At 51.5% G+C, this 12,648-nt stretch overlaps 4 protein-coding genes; 2 read left to right on the forward strand and 2 right to left on the reverse strand.

Moving 5' to 3' along the window:
• Positions 1-138: 138 nt before the first annotated feature.
• Positions 139-2,052, forward strand: RCC_02433 (related to DNA polymerase IV, DNA-damage-inducibile protein dinP; the record flags this gene model as incomplete). The annotated part of the gene is made up of 1 exon (XM_023767724.1): positions 139-2,052. The coding sequence occupies one exon, from the start codon at positions 139-141 to the stop codon at positions 2,050-2,052; it is 1,914 nt and encodes a 637-aa protein (XP_023623492.1).
• A 717-nt stretch (positions 2,053-2,769) lies between these two features.
• Positions 2,770-6,513, reverse strand: RCC_02434 (uncharacterized protein; the record flags this gene model as incomplete). Its single annotated transcript, XM_023767725.1, has 1 exon — positions 2,770-6,513. One exon carries the CDS (start codon positions 6,511-6,513, stop codon positions 2,770-2,772), a length of 3,744 nt encoding a protein of 1,247 aa, XP_023623493.1.
• A 706-nt stretch (positions 6,514-7,219) lies between these two features.
• On the forward strand, positions 7,220-8,607 carry RCC_02435 (related to Hydroxyacid oxidase 1; the record flags this gene model as incomplete). XM_023767726.1 has 4 exons in its annotated part: positions 7,220-7,950; positions 8,024-8,306; positions 8,361-8,516; positions 8,575-8,607. The coding sequence occupies 4 exons, from the start codon at positions 7,220-7,222 to the stop codon at positions 8,605-8,607; spliced, it is 1,203 nt and encodes a 400-aa protein (XP_023623494.1).
• Positions 8,608-11,830: 3,223 nt separating this feature from the next.
• Positions 11,831-12,232, reverse strand: RCC_02436 (uncharacterized protein; the record flags this gene model as incomplete). Its single annotated transcript, XM_023767727.1, has 1 exon — positions 11,831-12,232. The coding sequence occupies one exon, from the start codon at positions 12,230-12,232 to the stop codon at positions 11,831-11,833; it is 402 nt and encodes a 133-aa protein (XP_023623495.1).
• Positions 12,233-12,648: the final 416 nt, after the last annotated feature.

Here is a 12,648-nt window from a genome sequence, read left to right on the forward strand (position 1 = left end):
ACGTTACACGTCGCGTCCGCCCAAACTTCAACACTTCGCGCCACCATCGTCTCAGGGAAGGTCCAGTAAGCTCGCGGTCCAGCCATACAGTCATATGATACATGAATGATAGCATGGTGAGACTCTGGATCCACCAGTATGAGCGAAGATCAAGATGTTCAGGGCTCAGACTTGCCAGCGGCGAGCCAGCATCATTCCCTCAAATATCATCTTCTAGGCCCATCACTCACCAAGAGCGGACAAGATGGAGTCGACCAGAAGAAAGTGTCTGAGATTATCTACAACGCAAGCAAGGGCAGCAGATATTTCAACAACGAGGAGGAGAAGGACAAACAGCTTACTGTCAAGATCAACTCAATCTTGCTAAAGCGACGCGAACTGGAACGAATTGATGCAGCCGGTGGCCTACAGAATGAGAAGAAGAAGGCGGACAACTACATCGCCGAGCTTGAATACGGCCGCGATCTGAGTCAGGCAATTGTGCACGTTGACTGCGATGCCTTCTATGCTGCAGTTGAAGAGCTTGATCGCCCAGAGCTGAAGGAAGTACCATTTGCTGTCGGAAAGGGGGTTTTGACAACATGCAATTATTTGGCCCGGCAGTTCGGCTGCCGTAGTGGCATGGCAGGCTTCGTTGCAGACAAGCTGTGTCCTGAGCTACTGCACGTTCCATTGAACTTTGAGAAGTACACTGCAAAAGCAAAGGAAGTCCGCAAAGTGCTGGCAGAGTATGATCCGCGTTTCGAATCCTCATCAATCGATGAGGCGTACTTGAACATCACAGAATATTGCGCGCACCACGATCTCTCTCCAGAGGATGCAGTCAGCCAAATGCGTGCACAGGTTTTTGAGGAGACTAAGATCACCGTCTCGGCGGGGATCGCAGCGAATGCAAAACTGGCCAAAATTTGCAGCAACAAGAACAAGCCAAACGGTCAATACAGGCTTCCTTCGGATAGAACCACCATTCTCAACTTCATGCGCGACCTACCTACTCGGAAAGTCAACGGCGTAGGCCGAGTGCTGGAGCGTGAGCTGGACGCCATCGGCATAAAGACTTGCGGTGATATAGGCCCATCACGTCATTTCTTGAATAGATTATTTGGAGAGAAGACATTCGATTTTTTGATCGGTGTTTATCTTGGACTTGGGAGGACTGACGTCCGGCCCGCGGAGGAGACAGAGCGTAAAAGCGTTGGAACGGAGTCTACCTTCCATGACATGTCAGACCCGAAGGAGCTGCGGGATAAGCTGAAATGGATCGCCGAATCTCTAGAGGAGGACCTGCAACGTACCGAGTTCAAGGGACGGACGTTGGTATTGAAAGTCAAACTGCACACGTACGAAGTCCTCACTCGCCAAGTCCAGCCTCCCAAGGCAGTTTATACATCGGAAGATTTGTACCATTATGGATTGCCAATGTTGACAAAGCTAGAAAAGGAGAACCCGGGGATGAAATTGAGACTGATGGGATTGAGATGCACACATCTTGTCAGCACGAAAAAAGGGGAGGTGGACTTTTTCGGACGTGCAAGGCAGAAGTTGACTGAGACCGGCGGCTCAAAAGTCGAAATCGACGATGACGGCTGGCAAGTTTGGCCACATTCCGAAATGGCCTTTGAAGAAGCTGCACGACAGGAACGAGAGGCGGAAATGGGTGAGATTGAGAGGCTTTCACAACAACACGAAGAGGATGCTGCGGCTGCAATGCCGGCCAAGCCCAGCAATGAGGCGGATTACAATCGCTATGCCAACGGTTTTGCATGGCGCTCTCTCTTGGAGCAAGAAGCTATCGCCGAAGCAGCTCTGGCTCCTGTGGCGGCGCCGGAACAGTGGCATTGTCCAATCTGCAGCCGCCCACAGCCAGCGGACGAGCGTGCCTTCAATGAGCACATTGATGGATGCCTGTCAAGACAAACCATCAAGGAAATCGTCAAGGAGCCGACGCCGCAGAAGGCGTCCACCCCGAACAGAGACATTGGCAGCACGAGTGTAAAGCGGAAAAGGGCGAAGGATCATGAAAAGAAGCCAAAGAAAAGTTTCTTCTCTTGATGCCGATTCAATGTAATGAATAATGAACATGGATAATGACAATTCCCACCAGGACTTGGGATCATATACGAAAAGCAGCAAGCTTTGATCTTCCTGTACGACATGATGCCCGAAGTATTTGCAAGAGTTGAATATCAAAGAAAAAAACTGGAATCACTCATGTGATACACTGCGGTCCCTTCACGCAACGTAATGCAACATCAAATGCCAGACTGACGCCCTTAGCACGGCGTTCTCGACTGGTCCGCCCAGAACCTTGCCGCGCTGTAACCCCCTAGGCGGCTCAAACCGACATGATGCAACGGGTCGCTGTATCATGAGCTGTTATTATCCGCCAGCACTGGCTCGAGGGTGACTAGACGTTCGAGCTCGACTTCAATGAATATGATGCCCCATGCCCGTATTTAATTAAGTCGATGCCTTGGACATGGTCCTGTGACAATTTGGAGGCTCTAGCCAAGACGCAAAACGCTCGTGTGAACCATAAGTGAGAATTGCCTCGAGACTGTTCCGTCGCGTGGACTTCACTCCTGAAATCTGAATATCATGTAGAAGGCCGTGAATCGATCTTGATTGAACTGTACACAAAGCGAGTGCGAAGCGAGAGCGCTATGAACGGATATCGACACAACGGAAATACGAAAGAACATTCATCCGACCACAAGACCCATGTATTTCCTCCCACGTGACCGCCTGATGCGCCTACAATGTCGACTCTCAAAACTCGCCTCCATCCCAGAACGTCAGTCGCCTGTTCTTGGCCTGCTCTTGTGCATCAAAGTCTAGCTTCCTCATGCGGTTCATGGGTGCCGTCTGCTGTATCAGACTGTCAGGCGCCGCGAGWTAAGCAGGAGTAGCCGGCGACTCGTCCCCGAATGAACTGTCACCGCTGTTCTCCTTTTCTGCGAAATCGACAGACAATCCCRTGGTGGGCGACTCGAAAGAAGGTGACATGGCCTTCAGCGCTCGCCCAATCGAGCTTCGTCCAAGACTGCTCTTCCGGTTGGTGTCGCGCACTACGTTGCCGCCGATGTTGAGCAAAGATGTGGGCTCCATACTCTTACGGCGACGCTTGGTAGCCCGCTGGTCCTCAATATCCACGATGTAGGCTTCGTCGGTCTCATCCATACGAGTACCTTCACTGTTTGAGTCGTTAACCCAACGTCCATTGACGCAGAAGATTTCCTTGCCATTGCCACTCTCGATGACTTGCTTGTTGTGAATTCGAAGCTTTTGCAGAGTAGCAGGCGACCCCTCCTTGTAGATGACATGTGTGACGCGATCATTGAAAGTCTTAGTCGTCTTGGCCCCAAGACTGTGCAACACAGCAATATACGTGGAGTTTGCACTACTGCYGTCGTTCAGGAAAATGTCAACGTAAGCATTGACACCTTTGAGGGGTGCACCAGGGTGAGGTGTCAGTGGGATCTGCCCAGGAGTCATGGCTGGAGCCCGGAGAGGTGTCTTAACTGGTGTGTGGGAAGCCATTGGCGTTCCGRCTTTCAGCGCCATCTTGCGAAGCGAGGCAGGTTTCTGCACAGTAGCTGGTCGCTTTGCTGGTGACTGCGAAGGTGTGCGGAAGCGGGAAGCTGGCATAGCTGTTCTTGCATGCTCCTCGTAGGTTCTGCGGTGCGGTAGCCCGGGGTAGCGCTCCTCTGGTTGAACTGTGTTGCTTACATCCTCGATTGGTGAAAAGATAGACTGCTCAATTTGTGGCGTGGTAGAGACCGTTTCCAAAGCACGGCCTGACGCCGGTGTCTTGACGAAATCCTCGTACTTTTCAGCCGGCGGGAGTGCCGGGAAACGCTCCTTCGTGCTTGATTTGGCTRCAGAARGGATGAACTGCCCAGGCGTCTTGGCCGTTGGAGTGCTCGCTAGCTCCTCGTATGTCTGTCGAGACGGCAGGCCAGGAAATCGCTCTCTGGGGGTCAGCCTCACACTCAGTCTGCTGCTTGTGCGTGGCGTTTGGGTTATGCCGGCTCTACCACTTGTTCGTGGAGTTTTCCGCGAAGACATCCTCGTTGGTGTGCCGATGGATGGCGTCTGCGGTCTTGAAGCAGGTGTTCTGTTAAGACGGAAAGGTGTCATGGATCGTTGCAAATCGTCCTGAGCAGCCGACATGTTTGCAAACGGGTTGGCAATACGGTGTATGCTGGCACCATCGGAAGTTTTCGGTCTCGAGCCGTTCATGGGAGTATGATATACTATTGCGGGCAGCGACTTGCGCCGGAACGCGATCGTAGGCATTGCATAGTGAGGCGTGTTCGGTTCTAGTACGTGGTGAGGCTCTTGCTGCGGCACGTCTGGCAGAGTTGGCATGCTTTCGCTGCCGGTGGTCGACGGTATCTTGGCAGGAGTTACAGCGCRCAGTGGTGATGCAGCCGCAGTTGCGTTGGACATATCGTCGTCAAGCTCGGCTTGGGGTGCTTCCATGTCGACATCGTTATAATCGTCCTGGTCATGTGGTTGACGTGGCTGTTCTGCGAGGGACGACATGTCGAGGAAGTCACTCAGGTTGACGGTTGCATCGACAGACAGGCGTACATCCCCAAAACTTTGCCGTTGATGTTGTGTGTCTGCCAGAATCATGTTCGTCTCGACAGAAGGCCTGTGCTCAACATCCTGAGTGGTTTCTTGTGGTTCCACACATTCATCAGAGGACATTGGCTCTTCGGGCTCTTGGAGGGGAGCTCGGGTACCAGAAAGTACGTTGTCGAAATTGAAAGGGATAGTTACATCTTCCCGTAAATTGTCCCATTGTATGGTTTCTGGCCTTGGGGTCATGATCGGCAGATGTAAGTCCTCCATGGATTCATCGCAAGTCAGGCTCTCGTCGGCCTCAGGGGCCGTGTCGTGGTGGACGACGATGCTCCCTGCCGATTCCAGCGTGGTCTCTATTCGCGAGTCCACGGTGTTTCCCATGTCTTCATCTTCCACAAGAATGGTCTCATTTGAATCATCCCTTTCCGCGAGACAGGGCTCATCCTCGGTTTCGCCGTAAGCCTCCACGATAGACAGATCCTGCATTTGAAAGGGAATCTTGACAATATCATGCTCGGCTGCATCGGTATCGACATCCTCAATGCTGACCTCCTTCGACGATCCAACCGCGCGTGCCGGAATCAGGGCACATTCTGCGTCGCTAAGCTCATCCCCCTCCGAGATGTGGATAGAAGCTTCAGAAATGTCGGCTTGTCCCACATTCATTGGCACCATCTCGTCCTCTGTAGACAAAGTTCTGTCATCTACTTCTGCTGTCTCGTCGGCTTCCTCGAGAGCAAGAGACAGATCCAGAGGCTGCAACTTGGGGAAAACCATAGCTCTATCCCGTGCTCTAGCTGCGGTTGTGGGCCTCACTTCTGATATTGGCAACCGAGGCTTGCAATAGGGTTTCTGCGTTTGCGGTGTGCCGACCTGTGAGCCAGGAACCAAGAACCGTCTGGCAGGTGTCTCCATTGGAACGTCCTCTGAGAATCTACCTTTATGTGCAGATGTGTGTTTTGACAGCTCACGGGGGCTCATGCGCTTCATGGGTGTCTTGGGTCCACAAAGTTCATCCGCAGATATCTCGATCTCTCCACCACCATCTGAGTCTGAAGCCTCGACATGGTCCTGAAGAACATCGTCATCAGGCTCCAGAACTGATTCTGCCGGTGTCGTCGGTGTCGTCGACATTGGTGTGTCATTGTCGATCTCAATCGTCTCCGGCTCTGTTACAGCCTTTGCTGCGGCCTTGCTCACTGCAGGTGTGCCTTTCGAAGCCTGCCTTGTGTTGATTTCTTCACTTTGCTGGTCTGCAGTGGATGGTCTAAACTCTGGAACGCCCGCGTTCTCGTCCGACACACCTCGCCGCCGCGTTGCTGGCTTGCCCTTTGCAACGACTTTTCCAATCTCCTTTCCAACCACCGCCTTGATATTGGTAGTCCTCGTATTCCGAGCTGGTAGTTTGGGCATCTGGGTGATCTTCTTAGGTGAAAGTGGTGCCGCCTTCTCCTTGGCTGCGGTGGCACGAGTTGAAGCCGTTGCGCGCGTAGCACGCGCAGTCCTTGTTTGAGCGGGTGGGGCAAGACTGGGTGTCGACGTCTCGGTCTTACTGGGCTTTACAGCGCGTGTCGCGGCTGTCTTGCCGGGAGCGGTGGCAGTCGTCGCGCGAGCTCGAGTTGCTGCGGCGGGTTTGCTTGGAGCTGTGGTGGTGGTGGTCGTGCTGACATCGTCCTTCTTTGCGCGGGCTTTCCGTACCACTTTAGGCGCTGCCGCACTTCCATCTCCGTGTAGTTCGTCCGCTTCTTCGTCCTCCTGCTCGGGCTCCACCCTCTTGGATCGTGTTGTCTTCGCTGCAGGCGCTGCCTTGGCCGGTTTCGTTGCTGCCGCTGCCTTTCGCACGGGCTTCTTTCGTAATTTCAATTCCGCTTCTTTTTGGTCGTCGACACCTGTTTGGGCACCGCCTCTTGTCGAAACCATGTTGGCGGATGGATGTGGAGATGTAGGAAGGGAGGTTGCCCCGACCGTTTGTTTACCAAGAATCGAGTAAACAAACGTTAACTTAATAAGCTTTCGGCATCGGCTTATTTGAAGCTCGGGCCAACATGAGCGCACAAGGATAGACCTGCCAGGCCTCCTCCATATTCGACATGGAGAGGTTTCTCCTGACAATGACGGTTGTCACAATCGCGACGGACATGATAAAGACGAGTCTGTCTAATACATGGGGCAGTCATCGGACGTGAGCAGCAAAGACGTCTACCAAACCTCAAATCGCAGTATAGATCGATCCTCCTTCGCTTCTGCTCTCCCCTATTTCTCACTATACTGTCAGATGGCTATGTGCTCCTCAACAGGCACATTGCTATGCTGTGCCACAAGAAGATCTTCCCATCATCTTTCCACAGAGAGACCGACTTGTCTTGGAACGCCGATGCGTCAAGGTGATGTTGATCGCCGGGCATGCTTTTTCAAGGATTCAACGACGTCATAAACCTCGCAGCTTCCCCAAAAAGCACACCACGCGTGAGCGGATACACTGTTGATCAACAGCCTAGGTAAGCTCAACTCTAAAGAGCGTCAGATATACCTACCTTACCTTGTACGCTGCAGAATACTTTGCCTACCCCAATTCAATCCCTTTCCGTCAATTTCCGTTCTCCAATCACACTACCTATATCCCATCATGGCGACCAAAGGCATAGAAGACTTCGAGTGCCTCACGATCGGAGAGCTAGAGAAACATGCCTACAACTTGATGGACAAGCAAACGCGCGACTATTACAATGAAGGGTCCGATTCGGGTTCAACTCTCCGCGAGAACCAAACCGCATACGAGAAATATCGCATCAGACCGCGCGTACTCCGCGATGTTTCCGCTGTCGACACATCAGTCAACATCTTTGGTCACAAGAACAGCATACCTCYTGGTGTAGCYCCAACAGCCATGCAATGTCTTGCTCACTCAGATGGCGAGCTGGGAACCGCTCGAGCTTGTAAGAAGGCAGGTGTTGCCATGGGTCTCTCGAGCTTTGCGACCAAAAGCCTAGAGGAGGTTGCCGAAGCGAGTGAGGGCAACCCTAACGTGCTGCAACTATATTTGTTCGAATCTAGAGAGCATAGTCGAAAGCTCATCCAGCGTGCAAAGCAAGCAAAGTTCAAGGCCGTCTTCCTCACTGTCGACACTCCATTTCTGGGACGACGGAATTTGGAGATACGCAACCAGTTCAAATTACCACCACATCTGAARATCGCAAACTTTACAGACGATCAAGAGGAGCAGGCGCAAGAATCACAAGATAGACCTAAGCTTGAACGGACGGCTTCTGAGCCTGGTTACTTCGATGGAGAGAAACGAGTGCTGCCCAAGGGCAAGGTCACGTTCCATACACATGCACCCAACCCCACGCTCTCGTGGTAAGTCCAGGTTTCCTCACAATGGGATGAGTCGTTGTATTTTGTGGAACGTCTCATGCTAAATCTCTTATAGGGAAAGCGACATCGACTGGCTCAAAAAGGAGTGCCACCCAGAGATGCAGGTCTGGGTGAAGGGTATCGCTACATCCGAGGATGCCATACTTTCCCTGCATCATGGAGTTGACGGTATTGTCGTCAGTAATCATGGCGGTCGACAGCTTAACGGGGCTCTCGCAACATTGGACGCGCTCCCTGAGATTGTGGATGYAGTTGGTGGAAAGATTCCCATTCACGTCGATGGAGGCATCAGGCATGGAACAGACGTGTTTAAAGCGCTTGCACTCGGTGCAGACTTTGTTAGTGGTATCTTTCATCTCTCTCTCCGATTGTGTGCTGACTCTTCCATGTAGGTATGGATCGGAAGGCCTGTCCTCTGGGGCTTGGCCTACAAGGGACAGGCAGGAGTTGAGTTGTGCCTCAAGCTGCTCGCCGATGAGATTAAGCTGTGCATGGCCCTCGCAGGAGTTGTTAATGTCCGTGAAATTTCCAAGGAGTATCTTGTGAAGGTGAGTTGTAGAAGTTCTCTCGTAGAAAACGCGACGTGGTGTACWGACTTRCTTGCAGATTGACAAGAGCGGATTTGTGGCGAGGTTGTGAATCGTAGTTTATTGTACCAATCAATGTCTGGCAATGTTTGTAAAGAAGCAGAGCATAAAAATGTAGTAGATGTACATATACGGAGGACATCGATGTCTCGGCCAAGCGAATTATGTTTGAAGACGTGTGTTATGCTCAACTCGGATCCATGCCTAGGTAGTACCTGTACTTAAAATATCGGCCAGTAGCTACCGTTAAGGCAGGCCCTCCGTGATTCCAAGCTCGCGTCCGCAAAAGCACCAGCATCTCCTGCCGACACATAACCCGTTCGGATTCTCGTGACGGTAGTAGTAGTAAGCGGTCCCATCGTTTGGAGGAGTTGTGAAAAGTTCCAGCTCGCAGCAAGGTAGAGATTGCTCACTTGTTCCTTGATGTCTGGAGGCAGATCTGCGTTGTTACCGCTTAATGCAACCTCTGGCACTGTTTCCTGAACCGGTCKAGCTTTTGGACCGTGTTTTCAGGCTGTGTGCGCAGGAAGCTGCCCCTGTGCGTTAAGAGCTGGTTGACAAGCTGTCTGTACGCCTTAGATATCTCTCGATCACAGTCGCCGCGCGCCGGTCTCGCTTGTCCATCACGACGTCTTGCCTCGCGTTATCGTCCATCGACTGGGACAACTGCGCGATAAGGCCCGAGGAGTCGCCACCCTGTGTGGCACACAAGTCTTTGATAAGCTGTTCGTGCTTGCGCATGCACCCCTTCTCCACTGCCGGGAAAACTATTGTATTTCCACTCTGGACCATTGTTTCCAGAGCTACTAGGACTTTCTCCCGCCTGCGTTAGTAGCCCGCATACCTCTTCGTCGAGAAGTCGAAGCTGGATCTTGCCGGACCGTATTGCTGCGCCGCCAGGGATTCCAGCAACATTTTCAGACTCAGAACCGCATGCTGACATTCATAATGCGTGTGTGCGCCTGTGCTCCGTTCTTTGACCATGATCTCGCATACGCTTCTTCCCGTCTGCTCGGCCTTTTCCCGCTCGTATTGAACCGGATCCTTGGTGATGAGCGGCACTGGGCAGTTGGAGGGAAACCAGTGACTGTCGCATCGGACGGTCACAAAAACTTGCCCTTTGTCGCTGAAGTTGGTTCGTACAAGCCTCCCGGCCTGAGTACATGGTTGACCAACTGCAGGGCCTTCCCATCAGTTTCGTACTAGTAAAACATCTCGCCACGAGGCTGGAGGACCTCCTTGATTCGGACAGACTCAGGGCGCAGTAAGGTAGGTTTGCGAAGATCTTGTGGCACACTTCCAGGGGTATTGGGCAGCTTACTATACACCAACACTAGATAACCATATCTATGCGCTCTTGTTGCGAGGCCGTTATTCGTTAACAGCTGTGCGATATGGTATCTCATTTTGCTGTAATAAGTTCATGTTCATCTATTTTCATAGTCGTGATTTGAAAAGAATGGAAGATTCGAAGAGCTGAATGAAATACCTGGTACCTATAGATGCTTGCATATATACCATGAGATTGTCGTTCTAGTAATGTCAGCATTTCACTGCACCATACTTGATCCTGGGCCAAGTGGTCGTCGTGCGTCCATAAAGCTTCTAACAGTCTACAGCGACCTTGCTGGTAATCAGCTCTGTAATGCAGGTAGCATTATCAATCCAAGTTTTGCTTGTGTCAGGGGAAGAACCTAGCAGCACTGCGGTATTAGCAGCTGCGAATGATTGTTGAGAGCATCTAGGATAGGTAGATATGGATACCTCGCATGGTTCAGCCCCAAAACCCTCCTCATTCCTTCAACATTCAGCTTAGTGGGTCTTGGCCTAGGAGCAGTCAATCCAATGCCCATACAAGCAGGTTCCGACGATCTTTACGTCTCTTAATGCAGAGGGTCGATCCATAGACATGTGACAATACTTTACCTAGGTAACAAGTTAGTACTTTGCCCACGTTGCTTTTTTGCAAGGTGACGTATTTGGTCAGTAGAGGACGCAAAACGTACATAGAGGACGCAGAGCCTACCCACCTCCGTCCTGGCTTTGGCTCACTCCGGAGATACCTTTGGGAATCGATCGATTTGTCCCTTCTGCTGCACAATACATCTCGTACGCATCAAGACGTGAATGCGCAATACATCTCGAACGCATCAAGACGTGGATGATTCGAAGGATCTCAGGTCGCCCATCATGGTCCGCATCAAAACAAATTTCCTGCGGCGTCTGCGCGATGTGAACCCTCTCGCAAGGTTTTGCGGGATGCTGGTGTCCGTCCACGCACTCATAGGCGGTCTAGAGCATATGTCGCRCCTCCGTCTCCAGGACCGCACGTTCTTGATGTCAGGTGTATATTTCCTGGTTTCGTTTCCGTGGGCTCTGATTTGGACAGCGCACGTTGCGTCTTTCATGCAGTACGCTGGACTTCGATGGATGCTTGCAGGAGCTCTAACTGGGTTGTCTGGCGCGGGATTCCTGGTCAAAGCTGGTGTCCCCGAGAGACTCGACCTGTTTCCTCCCGAACAATTGATGCATCTCCGTTTTGTGGTCTTTCTGGCTCATGTTGGATTTGGGCTGGCATACGCCATGTACTCTACCTTGTTCGCGAACCTGGGCCCTCCGACTTCCTGCCAGACCGACGATGTCATTACTGCGAGCGTAAATACGCACGGGAGACATGATCAACCCAGCGACAAGGACACGACGATACCAAAGTCGGAAGATTCAGCCGATCCCAATGCGGTGGCAACCTGTGTCTTCACGATGGTGTGGCTCGCAGCATGCTATTGCCAGACCATCGCCGAAGACGTCGTCATTTCCGGGATTTCTGATGGGTCTACGAAACTGGCCCTCGTCATCGGGCCCGCGATCTATCTTCCTGTGGCATGGATCTACACTCGCATAAGCGAACATGTTAAGCGGGAGTGTGGCAACGGCCTCCTCCTTGGCGGAGCAAGTCTAATTGTATTGCGTTGTACTTCTTCCAACATGGCATGGCAATCTTGGATGATGGATTGCGCCTTGGCATTTGTATGTGCAAACGCTGGCTTAATGGGCAGCCTGTTCATGTGATCACATTCAGATTTGCTGCGTTACTTCGAGGCTCTGCATTATCATTGTTCATGACACAGTCGGCTCAAGATTGAGCACAAATAGTGAAGAGAACTCCCAAAATGATTCTGACATTCGATACTGCAGTCAAAATAAAAGAACCGTTAAAATGATATATTGCCATCACAGCACTTCGCCAGACCTTCTCATTTTCTCCAGGCAAAGTCTCAGCCATTACGCTCACCAGGAACCCCGAGACCATGAACATCACCCAGCAAATACCCATCCTCCTGACTCAGCGCTTTGAGTCCCTTGCACCTGCGATAAGAGATGTGGGAGTCCCGATTACTCTTTCGACTGAAAACCAACCCACAGAACGGGCACTCTGTAATAAATGCGCCGCGCTTCTCTTGGACATGACGTTGGTAATTGTGCCAGCTGGAAAACGTTCGCCCGTTGCAGCCATGGTCGGAACATCGCAGCTCAGTATCACATTCGAAGGCGGTGAAGTTTTGGAGTGAACCAGTCTGTGGACCAACTTGTAAGTATTGTAGCTCATGGGGATTTCCGCTGACTTGGCGTTGAGTTGGATATGCGAATTGGGTGGCTCGGCCAGGGCAGTAGTTCATGGGGGCACTTGGCAAAAATCCAGATGTCCCGTCGATGCCATTGCTTGGTACCTCCGGAAATAGGGCTTGGTCGAAGGCCTGGGCTTGGGACGGCGCTCGCGGATCGTGTTCTATTGTAATGATAGTCTATGCGCTATCTTACCGAGGATATATATAACTCTTACGTAGGTCCTTACATTAGTTAGTTTCCTTAATTAACCTTTTCGGCCATATCTTTAACAGGTTATAAGCCCGGACCGCGTCTCTCTATAACGTCGATTTAACGCTTATAATACCGCTCCGTACTAGCTTTATAAGATAAATAACTTAAGGTGAATTTTACCTTAATTACTTTGCTCTTAAAGAAGTAATTTATTCTAGCTACCCGTTAAAGTAAATAGTCTCTTCGGAGAGCATTTAATAATAACTAGTAGACT

This window comes from Ramularia collo-cygni (assembly GCF_900074925.1).
Source record: "Ramularia collo-cygni strain URUG2 genome assembly, contig: RCC_scaffold03, whole genome shotgun sequence".
NCBI lineage: Eukaryota > Fungi > Ascomycota > Dothideomycetes > Mycosphaerellales > Mycosphaerellaceae > Ramularia > Ramularia collo-cygni.